The following is a 19089-nucleotide window of genomic DNA, read 5'->3' as shown; positions in this document are numbered from 1 at the left end:
AAAACTGGGAGGTGAAAAGCATTGCATTCACCCATCTTGCTGTTTGATTTAAGTCATGCTTCATTAAAAGTGTGCAAATATCTATCAGCATCATTACTGATGCTGATAGAGATTTGCAGAACTGTGTAGTAAGCCAGTGATACCACTTGAGCCTTACTATTCTTAAAACTTCAAACCCATGGAGCATAATCTAATTACTGGGAAAGCACATAGGAAAAATGGAGATAATAATTTCATACAATGCACAATCATTATTTTGAATGCCGATTACTGGAGAGGGAACCAAAGAGCATTAGTGAGTTCTAAATGCAGATTCATTTGCTTCAAAAGAAGGGACTTGAAATAAAAAGCAAAACATTAAGGAGAAAATAAATAATTTTGCTTTAATGGAAGTAATTTTACTTAGTGCCAGGAGAAGTACGTAGGATTACCTGAAATCCTGTTAAAAAGAAGAAAAAGATCTTTTGTAAACCTTAAATCAAGCTAATGAATGGCACAAGTCTCCTGATTTCAGTAACATTATGCCAATATTTATTTATTCTTATGAAGCCTCAATCTCTTTATATAAAGGAAGGTAATTACTAATTTTGATCCTATTTGATTTTTCTCACTTCTATTTTAATAAAGCGTATATAGATATGAGCATTTCAGAATGTGTTTTAACTTGGTCAGGATCTCAGATTTCACAATATGTATTTCACTTTTTGTTTGATGGTGTAAAGTATTTAATGTTGAAATTGATTTGGTTGTTTAGTTATGTTTTTCTCTTAGGATTTGGATTGAGAATATTTAAATTTATTCCATTTTGTCTTTAAAAGTTAAGCAGTGAATCCTATCTTCAATCAGTTTCAGAAAGATGAAACACATGTTTGACTAAAATTAACAGAGAAAACATGACACAGTCAAATTGTCCTCCTTGTTTTAGAAAAAAAAAAAAAAAGCAGGGTGGGGAGAGGAGAAAAGGTGGATACTTTATTTTGACCATTTAATTTATTATATTGCCTTCTGGGAAGACACATTATCACTGAAGATTTTTCTAACCTTTGGCATTAACCAGTGCTTTAAAACATTGGCTATAATTTCAGTTTGAATGTAATTTAAGACTTAAGTGTGGGGGTTTGCAATGTTTTTTTGGTTGGTTGGCTGGGGGGGGCTTGTTTAGTTAGTTTTGTTTTGGGGATTTTTTTAACCTTTGCATATGTGATGCCTGAAGCACAGTCCCCAGAAAGGTGCATCAACTCGTGCTTTGCTGAGTTCCCAGGTAGCCAGAGTTTTATTCAGGTGGTACTACCATGTCTGTGAACCTCTGAGTTCCTCTGAAATCACTATACACTGATCTGAATGACCTGTGTAAAATACAGGTCATAGACTAAAATACACTGCTCAAAATCCGTTTAGTTCTCACTTATTGTTGATATGTTGCTACTTGTAAGAAGCAAGTAGCAGCAGTTACCAGTATCGATAAGTAATTTTAGGTATTAATTTTGCTTATATTGCTTGGTCATCTTCAAGTTTCAGAGTACATTGATTTACTTTGTGTGTCAAGATCTGCTCTTACAGCAACAAAGCTTTAAACTTCCACTATGTGTTTATCAAGGTTAGAGAAATACTGGCCAAATATGATCCCAATTTTATGCCTGTGGGCCTAGATGAAGCCTACCTGAACATAACAGAGCACTTGGAAAAAAGACTGAACTGGCCTGAAAAGAGGAGAAGATTCTTTTTTAACACAAAAGGCACTACAGAAAATGGTAAGGAAATTACTCTCTTTTTATGCAGTCACCTGAGACTGAGAGAACAGTCTGTTTCTTTTAGGGTTCCTTGGCAGAATGAGGATGGCACTAAACAATAGTTACAATTAAAGCTTTATTTTCCTAATAGGAAGTCATTATTAGAGTAGCACAGAATTTCTCATAGCAGAGTCAATGAAGTACAATCTTTAAGTAACGTAATACAGAATTTCTAATACAACTTAACTTTAAAATTTCTAATCATCTGGATCCTCTGCGGGTCATGTCAGATCTTAATAAATGGATTGCTATATCAATATAACAATCATATCCTGGACTTTAATTAAATAAAAGAATACTTCTTGGAGGAAGCAGAAGAGACAATGGAGGTGTCCTGAGCAGGTCCTAGTCTCACTCCCTGTCCAGCAACATTTCTGGTCCATGTTCCCTGTTAGGACTTTTAAGTGTTTGATTTTACAGACAGTGCTCTGGTGCTGTTACCATCCTTGTTCTGTGTCAGGGTCATCAACACCACCAGGCTGTCTGGGTGCCTGGGATCTTCAAGGACAGTAAGGATGGGAGTAGTTGGCCTTGTGCCCAGGAACTGAGGCTGGTAGGAAGGGGAAGGAGATATCTGTTTCCTTTGTCTGCTTAGTGCACAGGACCTTAAGGGCCTGATAATGAGAGGAAAGGGAATGAATACATGCCGTGGTCAGTCTCAGAGAATGGCTGCTTGCCCTGTAAAATAATACTAATTATGCTAACTGCATTACCAGATGTCGGGAGAAGGGGGTAACTCATAATGTAAGCTTCAGATAAGCTGCAGTCATTGAAAGTGTAGATACTTAAGCCATAATTTGTCCTCCCATATCTCTCTACTTACAATTTGTTAATTTACAGGTTAATTTCTTCTACTGCTCACCTGTGCATAAAAGCTGTGCAGCTAATATTTTGGACTTGCAGGATTCTTTTTTCTTTTTTAACCTGAGTAAAATGTGTGAAAAGTGGTAGTAAGTTTGCTAAGGAGGTGTGAAATAAACTATTGTTCTAACAGTTACTTGTATTTTGTAAAGATGTTTCCAAAAATACTGTAGAGAAACATGAGAAATTGTTTGCAAAAACAGTATGTGTAAACACTAGTTACATGATTGTTTTACAAGAATAAAAATGTATACAGTAATGAGTACTGCAGAAGTTATGGTAATTCTTGAGATATGACTGAATTTCATTTGGCTCTAGAAGATGGAGTTGGAACCACATCCACAACTGTATACACAATCAGGAATATTAAAAAAACAAGGAATCGTAAAAATGGTTGACAGATGCACAAATCAGAACATTTATATTTTAACTATTCAAAAATTATCTAAATAGTAAGAGGATAATCAAGGATTCACTACTACTGGAAAGTATTAATAGAATATAAAGAAAAAAACAGGCATAGTCTTTACAAAATATCACTTAAGGGTAGTCATGTGCTTTTCATACTTCTCGATCATCTTCATTCTTCCAAAACACAACTGAGCACTGAGAATATGAAAATATAATAGTAAAGTTTGTGGAGCCAGACAAAGGGCTGCTGACATTACTTGTTTTATCATGACTGCAGTTGAAAACAAGAAGCTCACCAGCTTGGTGGTTCTAAAACCAGATATTCCAGAACCCTGATTTTCTTTGGAGAATATTGAAAAAACTGCTGCAAAAGATTTTTATTTCCACAAGAAAATGGAGCATCTGGCCTTCATTCTGATATGAAACAAAAATAATGCCAAAATCTTGATGTTTTTCGGCTGCTAGAGCAACACGCCAGTAAACGTTGCTTTTCTGGAAGTTATATCTCGTCTCCTAGTGAATTCTTCCAATCTCAGCCAAGCTCAAATCACATTAAGAACAAAGCAATTATGACACCTTTCTCAAACAAACAAAAACCCCAAAAAACAAACAATGCAGTTGCTTTGGCTATTTTTTTTTCCAAACAGAAAAAATCACCTGCTAATGAACTCTTTTCAGCCAGTGCAGAAGGAAATCAGTAAAGTATGTGTTTTATACAGATGGATTAATTATTTCTGTTTCTGTCTAACATAGACAAAGATGATGTAAATATATCTGCCAAATTTAATGAAGGTGGATGCTCTTCTTCACCCATATTGTTTGAAGACAACACACCTCTGATCAATGACCATCCTGAACAAAGAGATCAATTGGTGGAAAATTCAGTTGTCTTTGGAACTTCTGCAGAGGAAGTTGTGAAGGAAATTCGCTTCAGGATTGAGCAGAAAACTCAGCTAACTGCCAGTGCAGGTATTCAAGCACGCATGAATAATAATAATGTACTATGTTTCCACAATATCTGCTGCTCTAATCTCAGAGAGCATTACTTAGGAGATCAGCACTGCCACAGCATTGTGCTGCAAAGAAATATGCAGTCTTTGCCAAGACTGCGACTTTCAGATGTCAGGGGTGTTCGTGTCACTCCTGGTTTTTGTTTGGTGTTTTTGTGTTAGTTTTTGGTTTCTTTTAATCACTGAAGTAGTTTTATTACCTTTTTGCTTCTTTCTTCTTGAAATACAGGTAGTGTGGAACAATGGCCAGTGTGCTCAGGAGCTAAGTTTAGCACTGGTAGTTGTTATTTTAGTGCTCTGTGTAAATTGTTTTTGAAAGCCAGTGATCAAGTGAAATCTGTCATTGATTGCTAGTTTGCTGTTAGTTTACATAGCAGATCCATATTGTTAAATAGTTCTAACTCCACATTGTTGCTTGCTTAAGGCAATATCAAAGTTCATTTAAAAGTTCTCACAGAAGCAAAACATGTTTAAGTTAATACATTACTCAGTAGCTTTTCAATATTTGGCATTCAAGTTTTATGTCTTTTGCCTTCATGGAATCTGCCTGTAGATCTCTGTCATTTTAATATTAATCTGGATTAGGTCACTAACGTGTATGTCCCCAGCCACTTAGTTTGGATGCCATCTGATCTGTTCCATGTACCAGGTCAGTGAGGTGTCAGGGAGTGCTGAGCTTTATGAAACAGATGTGGAAGACCAGGGAAATGTTGAATGTTAAGCAGATGTAAAGGAACAGCTAATAAGCAGGATAAGACAACCCTCCCATGTAGGCAATGTGATAGCCCTCCCATGTATAGGATGAGACAGCCCTCCTCATGAGTAGTAGTAAAATAATAATTTTGGTTTACTGAAGTTTTGTCTTCCAAAGAATGAGTTAATGTTTACAAAACAGGCATATTTTTTGTAAGTGCATCAGGGTTTTTTTTTCGCCCCAAAATGAAAAGCAATGAGAAAGCTACTTGAAGAAATACTGGTAATCAGTAATAAATAGAATTATTTAAACTATTTTGAATATTATGTTGTATTAGTGAGCAAATAAAAATTTAGACTACTAGGGCTGTAGCACAGAATAATTCTGTTTTTCTTGCTAAGCCAATTTCAAGTTTATTTGTAAAAAGTTACTTTGATAGAGAAGAGCAATACCTCTTCATTCCTACCAGGGCGAGAGAAACCTCTAAATGACTGCATAGCAGTGGTAGCCCACAAAAGACTTGAATTTGGTAAATTCTGTCAAAATTACTTTAGTCTTTTTTCTGAAATACAAGGAAGAATTATCTCCTTCTCATTAAGAGCTCATTATAACTGCCGGTTTATTTCCTTTTGTCTTATCATGATCACTGTCATAAAATTGTTCAATAATGTGACTGATGTTACTTTTAAACACATGATATTTAACCTCTCATGACTGAATAGTGCATGTTGTGTTACTCTATCTTAAAATAGTAGGTACAATTTATCCATTACATTTGATCTACCACATGCATTTATGTTCTCACATGTCTATTACAAATTTTTTTTGCAGATTTGTAACACATCTGGTTAGCAGCTGTTGTCATTCTTCTGCTTTTATTTTGTCTTTGCCAAATATGTAGGCTACTTCTGTGCTTTTAAGTATTGGACAGTTGAAATTAAACATTGTCTTCCATTTTTTATAAATACAGGTTTTGTTTGTTTGTTTTTAAGGAATAGCACCGAATACCCTGTTAGCAAAAATGTGTAGTGATTGTAATAAACCCAATGGGCAGTGCAGAATTGTCCCTGAGAGAGAAGCAATTCTAGACTTCCTAAAAGATTTACCAATTAGGAAGGTAAGAGATACCATGCCATTTACAATGCAATCATGTTTCTTATGTTCTAAAAGCAAGATTATTACTGAAGAAATGGACTTTTCTAGGTAGTCTGTCCAGTTGTGTTTAATTTAAATTGTTCTTGGTATTAAATCTACAAATGGAAAGTTTCCAGCATAACGAACTTCCTCTTTTTCAGGTGCCAGGTATTGGAAAAGTAACAGAGAAAATGTTAAAAGCCCTTGGAATTGTGACTTGCTCAGAACTTTACCAGCAGAGGGCACTGCTTTCACTTCTTTTTTCAGAAGCATCTTGGCGTAATTTCTTGGATATTTCCCTTGGTTTGGGTTCTACACATTTGGAAAAGTATGTTTTGTTTTGGTTGTTTTTTTTTCCCCCTTCTGTTTATAATTTTCCAAATTTTTCCTTGTGCATAATACATACTGTATGTTTTTAAGATATTTTATTGGCAAATACTAAAATTTGGCTTCCTTAATATTTTAAAAGATCTACCTGTTGTTGTTATACTTGCGGCTAAAATATACACAATGGCCAGACATTAAAAATCAGAAGTTTGTACAGCCATGTCAAATACACAAAATGCAAAAAGTCTGTCAGAGAAGTTGTGCATAAGTATATATCAAGAAATAAAGTCAGTGTCATTTAGGGTAACCTCATAATTATTAAAATAGCTAGAGAGAAATGTGATATCCTAAGCAGAGGCATTCAGTCCTGTTTCTTCTATAAAAACCAATATACATTCATTGTTTATTATCTGTTGTAATGAAAAACGCATTGGTACCTGATCTTTGGAGGTAAATTGTCATATTTCTAATGAAAGTAAGTGAGTTTCTCTGTCTCCTACCATGTTTCATAGAATCATAGAATGGTTTGGGTTGAAAGGGACCTTAGAGATCATCTAGTTCCAACCCCTCTGCCACAGGCAGGGACACATTCCACTAGACTAGGTTGCTCCAAGCCCTTCCAGCCTGGCCTTGAGCACTGCCAGGGATCGGGCAGCCACAGCTTCTCTGGGCAACCTGTGCCAGTGTCTCACCACCTTCATGAGGAAGAATTTCTTAGTTCTAGATCTGTCTTCTGTCAGCTTGAAGCCATTCCCCCTTGTGGGTGGACACATTAGACCTATGTCATCACTTGTCATGCAGAGTTGTAGGCGTAACATAGTGTAACCTGTTCCATTTCTGTTCTAGTCTAGTGTAGTCCATTCTGTTCTATTCCTTTCCATTCCGTTTCATTCCATTGCATTCCACCGCACTCCACTCTATGCCGTTCCATGCCTCTCCATTCCATTCCTATGCTCACCCCAAAGTGGATAACACCAAGACTGTTATTTGCCTGCAGTGCCAGGGGGTTTCAACTCCAAAACCACTTTCAAGGCCACAAATCACAAAGCTTACAAGTGAAAAATGGATTTTATTTTATGATTGCATTTGATTTTGGTTTTGTTACTTTTAATTTTATGTCATTTTATGTTACTTTTATGTTATGTTATTTTATGTTACTTTACGTTATTTTATTTTATGGGGTTGTGTTTGGTGGTTTTTTTTTTTGTTTGGGTTGGTTGCTTTTTTAACTCTGCTCCAGAGCTCACAAGCATCAACAAAATGCACATGTGTAGCCAGAAGCAGGTTGATGCATTCTTCAGCTTAGCTTGAAAAAACATCCCTTGCAATCTGGGAAAGGAAAATGACAGAGCTACAGAAAGCAGCAGCGGGAAGACAGGCCAAGCAGTCTCTTTATCCTGAAGAGAGGGCACATGAAGAATGATCAATAGGACCAACCACACACAAATGTTCAAGAAGGAGCAAATAAACCCCACCAGTGTTTTGAAACCCAGCATTATCATTGTGAAGGGGAACGCATTTTTAATGGTGTTGTCTGAGAAATTCATTTCTTTGTTTTACTAGCACCAACTTGATTTCAGTGATTTTAGTGTGGAGAAAGCAAGCCCTTAACATACCACATGGGTCTTCAGTAAATGGTTCATATAAAGGTTCATTGTCTTTGAGCACCTTGTTTTAGGAAAACCTGAGAATACCAAACTCGTTATTTCCAGTACTTACAAACAGAAGAAAGAAATGCACTGGTGAACTCTTTACATGCAGAAAAGTTGTTAAAGGGGAGCTCAATTAAAAATGGAAGGAAAGAAGGAAAGAGAAAGAAAGAAAGCCTTACCATATCATCTTTAACGTAGGCAATAATTTAGACATAAAGCAAATCAATTCCTCAGAGAAACAAATATTCAAGTATACAGTGCTTAATAGTTATAGCTAGGTGAGACAGCATAGGATTCGTAGTTTTGTTTTTAAGTAAGACTCCTGATATGAGAAGGGAGTTCTGAGGGTTTTGTTGATGTTTTGTTTTGTTGTGTTTTTTTTTTTCTTTTCACAAACTGTTGACATCTCTGCCTGATCCATGTCTTTACTTTTCATCTACAGTATAAGGTTTTTTAAAGACACTTTTTCCATTTCATACTCATTTAAATATTTTATATAGAAGATTTATAGAAGAAGTTAACATCCAGATCTTAGAAATACTGCTGTTAGTTATTGAATCATGATTGGCTGAATTAGAGTTTATTGAAATGATAACAGTTGAAGGTAGAGTGAGTATAATAAATTGTTTTTCTTTTTAAAGGGATGGAGAAAGAAAAAGTATGAGCACTGAAAGGTATGCCTCTTTAATATTGAAAAAACAGTAATCACTAATCCTATATAATGCCAGATATACAGTGAATAATTTCATTATGTAATGTATGTTAAAAAACCCACATATACAACAACAAGCCTACTAAATCAGATTCAAGCTTGCATTTTTTTTTTTTTTCCTTGGCTTCAAAATACTGTGCAGTTGTTCTGGCAGTTTGTGTGTTCTCTTCCTCATCATGTGATCCTCCTAATACCTTTAATTCATCAAAGTGGTCTTTAAGCCATAATAAAGGGTGGAAATGTGTAAAGAATTTAATTTTTTTTTTGTATGTTCCAGTTTAATGTCTGTATCAGCCTATTAGCCTTCAGTTCCATGTATAGCAAGTATAGCGTGAGATAGACTTGTAAAGCAGACAATAATTTTGCATGGTTAAATAAAACTGGCTGTATTTTCTAACTTTTTAAGTTTTTAGCAATGTTAAGTTCCTTAAGGTGGTGTATGTAATTCTTGAAAGTTCATTTTTAAAAAATAAATACTGCAAGGAGAATCTGTAGAGCATCATAATAATTATCTCTACCCTCATGTGTTGCGTCGTCTTAGAAAAGAAGATTTTTATTCCTACAGACCTGGTAGTTGTGGGCATCTGAGGATTTTATGGCTGTAGTCTTGTGCTGGTTTGCAGGCAGACAGATAATCTGGGTAGCCTCTTGTACCTTAGATTTTCTTCCTTCCTTTTTCCCTGAAGGAAACAGTTTTAGATCAGAGATGTCAGTGGGCTGGTGAGATCATGAAACTTCTTTATATGGGGGAAAGAGACAGGCCTGAAATGGCATTGTCTCTATCCTGCCCCTTTCAAACCGAGGATTTACAACTTCCCACTTGCTGCAGTATTGCAAAGTTGTAATTGCAGCATTGCCAGGACAGCATAAATTACTCCTTGGATAATAGCATGGAACCCACAGCAGAATATTCATCCCAATAGTTCAGCAGCTTGCAAACATTCTTAGGGAAATGGGAATCATAACAGAGGATGACTTTTCAATATGATCAGGTAAATTTGAATATAACTTAGAAATGTAAAATGCAGTGTGACTGTAGTGACTTTACACTTGTTAATATAAAGCTTGGTGTGAAATAATGGATCCGTGAGACCTTTCCAAAAGCATCTGGTTGGAGGAAGTTTTGCTTCCTGCTTCTCTTAAAACCACTACTAACTGAAGGTTGCCTTTCCTGTCATGTTATTACTAAAAAGCAGATGCACAACAACAGAAAAATAATACTGTAATTCGGCTGGTAGCAGTTAGCAACATTTTTGGCAGAAAGATAGTTTTTCTTCCTCTGAAGCTAGACATAATTATCCTAGCTGACTTTTTTTTTTCTTAGCAACTGCATTATTTATTTGTGATACGTGGCTTTAAAGTTGACTTTCCAATCCTTTCTTTCTTTTGATATTACACAGCACTGTACAAAGGAGATTAAATACCAATTATTTAGCTGGCTTCATGAGTTCGGTTGGTGTTAGTGTTCTTTTGCAAATATTAAAGTATTAGTGACCTTAAATCTAATACATTTTCAAATAGTGCATGAAAATTTGAAAGCCAAATTATTTTGTTACTTGAAAGGCTTTGCAAACATTTTGAAATGCATAAATGTGCACAAATCTTTCTGTATATTGTGGCTATTAATTTTTCCTTGAAGTGAACACTCAAACCTATACAACTTACTAATGCAGGTTTGTTTAACTGTACAAGAAAATTTTAGATGGCAGCCACTGAGCAATTTTTAGGATTCATACTGAAAAAAGATCGTATCTTTGTCTTAGAACATTCAGTGAAATGAACACAGCAGAAGACCAGTACAGCCTGTGTCGAGAACTCTGCAGAGACCTTGCTCAAGACCTACAGAAAAAGGGACTTAAGGTATTTATATTATTCTCTGTTGCTTGCAAAATGACAGCACTTTGCGCTAAAACTAAGTATTTTAGTTATGTTAGTGTGTTATGTTATTTTAGTTAGTATATTAATGTGAGTGCTTTCAGCAGCATCATACCATACAGTGTCTTTGATTCTTTAATTTGCAGATGCTTAGAATGATTTAGGCAGCATTTTCATATTGTTCAGGTGGCAGTCTAATAATGTGTGGGGAAAATAAACTAATTAACCAAGTTATTTAGCATCCAAGCATTTTATGCTTAAAGTAATGTTTATAAACAAGTAATGGAACTGATTGTAAGCTGTCCTTTGTTCTATCATGTGATACTAATGTGTTCAAACACTGTGTTTGTCTCCCATATTCATACAGGATCCAGTCAATAGCCAGTAGTGTATTTTAAGAAGTACACATGTCCCAGACTTGCTTACAAGTTACTCATCCCATTCAGTGGTGTGAATGATAGGTGCAGTCCCCGTATTCCTTCTCCCCAAATTTCTGTCTTTCATATGGAAAGAACAGTTCATATTTTCTATGGATGTCTTTATGGTAAAGCAGGGATTGACATTCAAGACCTAAGGGAATTGTGATTAGTCTTCTTCAACCATAAAAGATTGTCTCAAAAGGTGATAGGTTGAAAAAGAAATCATCAGCTAAGAAGGACAAAGAGATAAGCTTACAACAGCACCAGAACAAAAGGAGTGCCATTTGTTTACATTTGGAAGGACACACTAAATCCCACAAATGGCTTAGAAGGTGTGACCAGGGGAATATCTGTGCCAGACAGATGCTGTGTGTGGCTCTGATAGCACAATGCAAGAGGAAGGAAGTCTTCAGTGAATCCTCAACTGGATATCTCTTGTGCTTCCGTAGTAATTTTCCCTGCGAAGTTAAGATACCAGGCACTGAAAGTTTCCAAGTAAGAAAATAATTTTTTGTAGACAGGTTAGAAGTTGTGACTGTGGCCAGAGCATGAAACCTATTGAATATGCACTGGTGGCAGATGGTCTGTTGGGAACCATAGCCAAATGACCCAGTTCAGAGAATTCAACTTTGGCCACAGTTTAGGAGCAAGCGCAGAAGCTTGCAGACAGATTCTTGGCAGTACCCCTTGCAGTACACAGATAAGCACACTGTCTTTTGACTATGGCTTTAGGGCCCTTGTATAAATGCTATGTAATAATTTTTTCTGTGATGTGTTTGACATGCTTAACCTTTTTCTTTTCTCTCTCTCCCCCTTTTTCTCTCCTCTCCCACCCCCATCGTCCCAGGGTAAAACTGTTACCTTGAAACTAAAGAATGTGAACTTTGAAGTAAAAACAAGAGCTTCAACTGTGCTGTCTTCTGTTTCTACTGAGGAGGAAATATTTGCTATTGCTAAAGACTTGTTAGGAACAGAAATTGATAGTGTTGCTCCTCACCCTTTACGGATACGACTTATGGGTAAAATATTTCAAACTTATTCTTCCTTTTCAGAGTTAGCTCTTATAATGCATAAAAATAATAGACTGTAGCTAAAGTAATGGTATACATGATTTTATGGAATCATAGAATGGTTAGGGTTGGAAAGGACCTGAAGATCATCTAGTTCCAACCCCGCTGCCCATGGGCAGGGATACCTTCCACTAGGCCAGTTTGCTCAAGGCTCTGTTCTTGAACGCTTCCAGGGATGGAGCATTCACATCTTCCGTGGGGGGCCTGTTCCAGTGTCTCACCACTCTCACAGTAAAGAACTTCTTCCTTACATCTGACCTGAACTTCCCCTGTTTAAGTTTGAGCCCATTGCCCCTCGTCCTATCACTGCAGCACCTGATGAAGAGTGGCATCCTTGTAGGCCCCCTTCAGATATCGGAAGGCTGCTTTGAGGTCTCCACACAGCCTTCTCTTCTCCAGGCTGAACAGCCCTAGCTTCCTCAGCGTGTCTTCCTCAGCCCAGGATATAGTTGGCTTTCTGCACTGCGAGTGCACACTGCTTCATTCTTTCTTGCAAAGTAGAACCAGTTGTGGAGTCCTGAATGGTCCTGACTGGGAAATGTTTTACTAATTGAGGTTGTACTTTCCTTACCACCTGTTAGCCCTGGAACAACACACATTGGCACAAAAGTAGAATCTTAATGCATAGCAGTGCTTAATTCTGGTGCCTTGAAAGAGCTTTTAAATCTGCTTTGCACCACAGCACCACATAGTTTCTTTTCATAACCTGTTTTAGAAACAAATGCTTTAAATAGAAGTGCTTATAGATTTGCAAATTATGTTCCGCAAGAGAATTGAACATCTCTGCAAAGTAGACTGTGTTTTGATTCTGAGACCTGTGTGTTTCACATGCTTATACATTCTGCGTGAACTGTTCAGTGATACATAAAAATTGTCGGTTGTATTAGAATGGGCTTAAGAAAAAATATATTGGTAGGGAAGCTTAATGCAAAACTCTTTCATGCTGAATTATGTATATTAAGGTTATGCCTTAATGTTATGGTTCAATCAGTTAAAACTTCATGGATATTGAAATCAGTATATGGTTGGGCAAGTGTTCGAGTCTGATAAAATTGTATTGTGATCCTTTGTTAGTATTTGCAGGTAGTATAGCCTCTGCTTAGAGATAAAATTAATTTTTATTGAGTGTATGCATTCCAGGACAACCTCAAAAGGTTTTAATTAGAATTAGTATTAAGTTTTCATAAAATTGATATTATAAATTTTGTTTTCATCATTAGGCGTACGAGTATCAGGATTTCTGAGTGAAGAAGAGAGGAAATACCAACAAAAAAGCATTACGAGTTTCTTAAAATCAGGAAAAGAAATCGGTTTTCTTAGACTTCAGCCAGGGAAGTCCGACCAAGAATATTTCAGAAACAAATCAGAAGCATCTACCACAGGGAGTTTTTTCAATAAAAAGCGAGCTGCAAGGCAGCTAAATGGTGAGAATCCTTCTCCAAATAAATCTGTAGGTAAGCAGCTATTTCATGATAGGAAATCATCAGCAAATTTTGTAGAAGAAACAAAGAAAGTCACAGACTTGCAGGATTCTAGTGATGTATGTAAGATCTTCACCTGCCCTGTTTGCTTTGAGGAGCAAAGCAGCGACAGTTTGGAAGAGCTTAACAGGCATATTGATGTGTGCCTCGGTGGGACTCTTCTTAAAGATACTGTGGAAATAACCAAGAATTATGATTCAAGAGAAAATACATGTAACTTTCTTCCACAGTTTAAAAATGAAAATGTTGATGAACATCAAAAAAACAAATCAGATCAACCAGCTGGAACAGACCAGCCTGCAAGTACATCTGAGAACTCTATTAGTGATAGCACAGAAAAATTCACTCAAATAACCTCTGATAAACCTCACAGAGAAAGACAGCCTAGCAATCTCAGTGATATTGCTAGAAACATGTGTATGAAACAGTGTCTCGTCCCCAAAAGAATTTCACAAGACAGTGAAGACCATCTTGAAAAGACTGAACATACAGAAGAAAATAGTTCATCCTGTTTCTTTGAAGGCAAAGAAGATAGTGTTCTTGTTTGTCCAGTTTGTAATTCAGAACAGAAATCAACAAGTCTTGTGTCATTTAACAGACATGTGGACGTCTGCTTAAATAAAAGCCTTATCCAAGAACTGACAGAAAAAAAAGATTTTCGTACAAAGACTTCTAATATGGAAAACTCAAACAGAGTTGGTGAGTGTGCGCTAAGATATATTTGATTATTCAGATTATCTGCTTGTACAATTGAAATAATATGGTAATGGTATACCTGGAACTTTTCAAAAAGGGCTTTGAGATTTTTCCAACAAATTAATTTGAGTAAAGGCTATGTAAGAGTTTACATTTTTTATATCAAACTAGTTTTCATTACAAACTAGATTTATTAATGCAATGTCAGTCACACAGTGCATTCTCATTTGCTACAATGGCAGCAAATGAGAGAAATTACTGCTCATTTCTGTGAATAGCATGTTTGCTGCCCCCCAGCCATGTTCAGAAGGGTGTTTTTAAGGCCGCTGGAATTTAAATGAGAATCAGTGGACACATCTTCAACCTGGATTGTTGCAAAGATGCAGCTGACAGAAAGTTTTATTATGTAACACGCTGGCAAAAACAGAGAGGTGGTGAGCTAGAGCATAAAGGCAGGAACTGCAAGTCTGTTTTACATCTGATAAAATGTATCACGTAACTCCACCTATAACATGCCAAACCAGCAAAATGACTCAAGTAGTTTCTCCTTTTGATAAAGAGTTAATCTTTGGCCATGTTAGAGGGTATGTGCAGGTAGTTAAGTGTCTACATAAAGTACCTTGTCACTAATCTAAATTGGGAACTTTATAAGAGAAAATTAAAATGTTAGCGTTAGAATATTCAGAACACAGCTAAGACTTACAATATGAATCTTTTACTCAAAAAAACCCTTTATAAGCAGTATTATTTGCTGTGCAAACAGGCTTTGTTTTAAATGAAAAAAACCCTTGCTATTGGCAAAGATTATTTCCTCCCTGCAGGATAAAAAAAAATAACAAAACAGTTTTCAGCAACCTCCTTGAAAATCAACTACATTATGCTAAAATACATCTGGAAAACTACAAGAAGATTCAAATCAATCCCTTAGGATTCAATAAATTAAAGGCTTTTTGTTTTTCTCTCTTAATAATGTTAATATAAACTACAGTTCTCTAACTGCAGATAATGTTATTTGCTCCTTCAGATAGATCAAGTTAGGTTATGTAGAAAAAAAAGTTTACCCAAAACTTTTTTTTTTTAAAGTTCTGCCATGTGTATCATTTCTGAAGTGTTATTTCATTACTGAATTAAATAATTTTGGTGGTTTCCAATTACTTTTCAGGAGCTTTAAGCAGAGGTCAGCAATGCACAAATCCATCACAAGGAACAAAAAGGTAAGGTTTTTCTGGAAACTTGAGTACACAAGTGATTTTAAAATAATAAAGTTCTGAAATCCAGTGTTGTAAAAATTGTGTAGGCTTGCATTGTATATTTGAATATCTTACTGTTTTTTTCTTTTTTTAGGTCTGGACTAACAACTTCACAGTCAGCATCAAAAAAGGCCAAATCGAGCAATTCCAAGCATACAATTGAAATGTTTTTTAAATGAGTGTGTAGCAGCATATTCTATATGAAGTATTTCATAATGTTTTATCCTGCAAATTAATTTAGCATTGATGGTAGGCTGGATTGAGATGCCAGTCACTTTGGAGCCATTGCATGCCTGTGTAAACATAACTGAGGTAGAAAGAGCTACAGCGGAGGTAATTTTATTTGTTTGTGTGGGGTTTTTTTGAAAATAATGTGGAGGTTTTTTCCCAGCTGTTCCTGAGAATCAAAATTTGCTAGCACAGCCTCACAAATTCTCTCTGGTGTTCAACAAACAGAACAGCAAGAGTGGAGCTGCCATTAAGCAAGCCTGTAGGGCAGGCTCTGTGGAAGGCAGGAATCATTAGCTAGGGTGCCATGTTGTGCTTACTGAAAACCCTCTTCCCACACCTACGTGCCATCTTCTCTGTTGATTGTATTGGCCATGGTAGCCATAGTAGCTCAGACAGACACTTCCTTGGACAATTCAACACCAAATTTAATTGAGGTATGATCTGTGTGATAACAAAGAAGACCTGAGTTGCTTGATTTCAGCTTATGAATGTCTGTCTTCTCAGTAGATACAAAAATTGATTGGTCTTGCAGTTTCAAAGGAAAAGAGCAAAAACTTAGAGCACTATCAAGCTTTCATTGTTGTCATTGAAAATGTCTTCAGTAAGAGTTGATGGACCAGCCCTGAAGCATTCATTGTGATGAGATGCAGGATGACTTGACTTATTTAAAAAATGTTAATAAACCTGTTGATGGAAGAAGGATTTGTTCAGATTAGTCAGACAAATGCTGTTTGATCCTTGCCTTTTCCAGAGGGACTGAGAACTTCAATTTTTGTCACAGTTGTGAAATTCTTACTGGTCAATAGCAATAAATTTACTCTGAATAAAAGGTCTAATGGTGCAATAACAACATGAATTATGTGCAAATATGCAAGATATTGGTTTTCTTATTATATACCTATCTCTTTAAAGTTCCTGTGTATTCTGAATAAGCAGTATTTCGTGAGTGCGTATGTGGAAGAAGGAAGCTGTAAGGTGCAAATGTTTAAAATACTTTGGTTAGAGTTTTTTCTGCTCAAAATGAATTTCTTAAATGTAGAAATCTTATTATAATAAAATATTTATCAGGAAAATAATTTATGATGACAGTCAGATTTCTCATGAATTAATCGATGTCAAACCATATGTGAAGAATAAACTGGTTTTTAATTGCAAAATCTTTTAAGAGAAGTTACTGTAGAAGCATCTGTTTTGTTGTTTAACTGTATTAGAAGAACTTTTGAGTTTGCTTGGGTTTTGAACAAATGGTATGTTTTAGATGCCCAGGGTAAGTCCAAAATGGGCTCTTTTGTTTCCAGACTTCCTAGAATGGTTTCACTCTCTACCTGCTCATCTGTTTGTTTGCCAAATGCCACTGTACCCACAGCTCTGTCACTTGAAATCATGTCAGTGCTTCCGTATCTGCTTCAGACCAAATCAGCTGGACTAGTTCAACGATAAGCTGTGTGGATTTTTCCTAAACTGGGTCGGTGAGCATTCAGCATGAGCCAGCAGAGATGAGAGCTGGAAAATTTTGGTAACATAAAAGCAACTGAGGGAACAATGACTTAAGCTGCCGCTGCTGTTCAAAAAGTGGACACCTGTCCCTTTATTAGTTTTTATCTATCTGGTTCAATAAAGTGTAGAATATAATTATTAACTTGTCATTGTGTGTATTTCTTTAAAATGTGTATTTTTGAATACATATTTCTTAGCAGAAAGTAAAATATGTGCTTGAACAAATTGCTCTGCATTTTGCTCTGGATTCTGCATTTCTGTTAGTGTCAGTCTTTTCTGCATGCTGCTGGGGCTGCTCGGAAGAGCCAGGGTTGTGGGAAGTGGTTAGAGAGTGTGTCCCACTTGCTATTTGCAAAGTTTGAGCACATAAGGTATAGTTCTACTGGCAAAGTTAGTTAAGAGACTGGGGATATGGCTGTGAAAGAGTGTTGTATGGTTGTAATTAGAACTGGAAACTAACAGCTGGTGTTTCCAGACTGTAAAATTATGATCCTGGTTTAAGATTCACACTGTAACTCATGCTCTGCATGAGGCTGTAAATCTGTTTCTCCTTTGGTGCTAGCTTTGTAGGCAAACCTACTTACTCCAAAGTTGTCTGTTGTCTCTTACTTCAAAAAGGAACATTTCTGTTGCAAACAATGGCTCTGTATTAGTAGCCCAGTCATCATACAGGGAAAAAAAAGAAACTCCAAAGAAATTTTGCTGTAACATTTGATTCACAGGAAGCAAGAAGTGAAACCCTGTGATTCATCTATGGTTAAATGAGTTACTTGTTCTTCTCACTCTGGGTTTATTTTCAGAGACTTCTTTTCAGCTGAGTAATATTCATCTACTAGAAGTACAGTTGATGAAACTGTCTTATGAGGCCAAGGTGTATCAAGTGTGAAGTTCCTTGTGTATCATCCTTTTGATGCCTGATTGCATCAAAAATGTTTAAAGGAAAAAAGGACTGTAATATCTCTTCTTGTATGATAAGCAGAATCTAAGCAAATAGTTTTGTTCCAAATTTGCTCAGTTTACAAGCTTTTGACTCTGTTAGATTAATTCTGCTATGGACATACATGGTGTTAATAATCTTGGAAGTTAAGATGACTGTAATTTTATTATAAAGAAGAAATTATAGTGAAGGAACTGAAATGTGCCTTCAGTTGTCTAAGGCTGAATACTGGTAGTACTGCATTCTTGTCCAATATTGGAGCTACTTCTCCAAAATTTATTTAGGAATGTCAGCAACATCAAAGGCTAGTTTGTAAAGTCAAATTTAATGTAGTCACTTTAAACAATTTTTATGCTTATCTCAGAAAATCACTGAAATCATGAAATACTAGTGCTGGCTTGAGTAGGCCAAAGTAACAGTGGACTTGAAGATAAACCTAGAAATAGGTAGATTAGGTGGATCCTGATATGTCAGTTCACAAAAACTGAACCTTTTAGGATGTATGTATTGATTTTGACTGAACTTTGACGAAAGTAAATGAAAGTATTGTCTACCTGAAAATGAAGAGTCTGGTGACTGGATCAGTGCCACTATTGAACATGAGTATTTCTGCCCACATCTACGGCAGAAGCGCCTCAGTCTCTTGCCTCCCAAGGCTGTGTCAAGCGTGCAAGGGCACAGGGAATGTGACCTCCTCCAGTCCATTGAACACTGATTGACAGCAGCAAGAATGACTGCCAAGAGGGATTTTCCCCTGAAATAACTTTTAGCTCTGTAGAGAGCTCCATGACTACTCTGTAGTTGGTGACAAGCCACCTGGTTCTGGGGCTCCTGTGGGAGCTGCAATGTCTCTGTGTACCTGTGTACTTGTGGCATTGCTTTTTAAAACTGCCTCTTGTTTGTGCGATAATACGGGAATCACTTAAGCAACAACGAGGATTACCTTTTTGTCTTGTTAGTGCATCTGTTGGCGCAGAGTGCTATCTGCATGTAAGGCTAGAGAAGATCTTGGGGGGATTGTGCAAGCATGACCCTGTTTGGT

At 36.4% G+C, this 19089-nt stretch overlaps 1 protein-coding gene across 8 annotated transcripts in view; it reads left to right on the top strand.

Annotated features, from left to right (window-relative positions):
* Positions 1-17188, top strand: part of POLK (DNA polymerase kappa) — a 39437-nt gene extending 22249 nt beyond the window's left edge. For all 8 annotated transcript variants that reach the window (XM_080638496.1, XM_080638495.1, XM_080638494.1 and 5 more), the window contains 10 exons: positions 1598-1751; positions 3816-4031; positions 5759-5883; positions 6062-6228; positions 8521-8553; positions 10355-10451; positions 11733-11904; positions 13176-14135; positions 15295-15346; positions 15477-17188. In XM_080638496.1, the coding sequence (XP_080494622.1) occupies positions 1598-1751; positions 3816-4031; positions 5759-5883; positions 6062-6228; positions 8521-8553; positions 10355-10451; positions 11733-11904; positions 13176-14135; positions 15295-15346; positions 15477-15561 (2061 nt within the window). In that variant the 3' untranslated portion in view covers positions 15562-17188. The remainder of the gene's footprint in view (positions 1-1597; positions 1752-3815; positions 4032-5758; positions 5884-6061; positions 6229-8520; positions 8554-10354; positions 10452-11732; positions 11905-13175; positions 14136-15294; positions 15347-15476) is intronic.
* The last annotated feature ends 1901 nt before the right edge of the window (positions 17189-19089 follow it).

This window comes from Psittacula echo (assembly GCF_963264785.1).
Source record: "Psittacula echo genome assembly, chromosome: Z".
NCBI classification, from domain to species: Eukaryota; Metazoa; Chordata; class Aves; order Psittaciformes; family Psittacidae; genus Psittacula; species Psittacula echo.
Note: the sequence above shows the minus strand (reverse complement) of the source record. Positions and strands in the feature narration are given on the sequence as shown.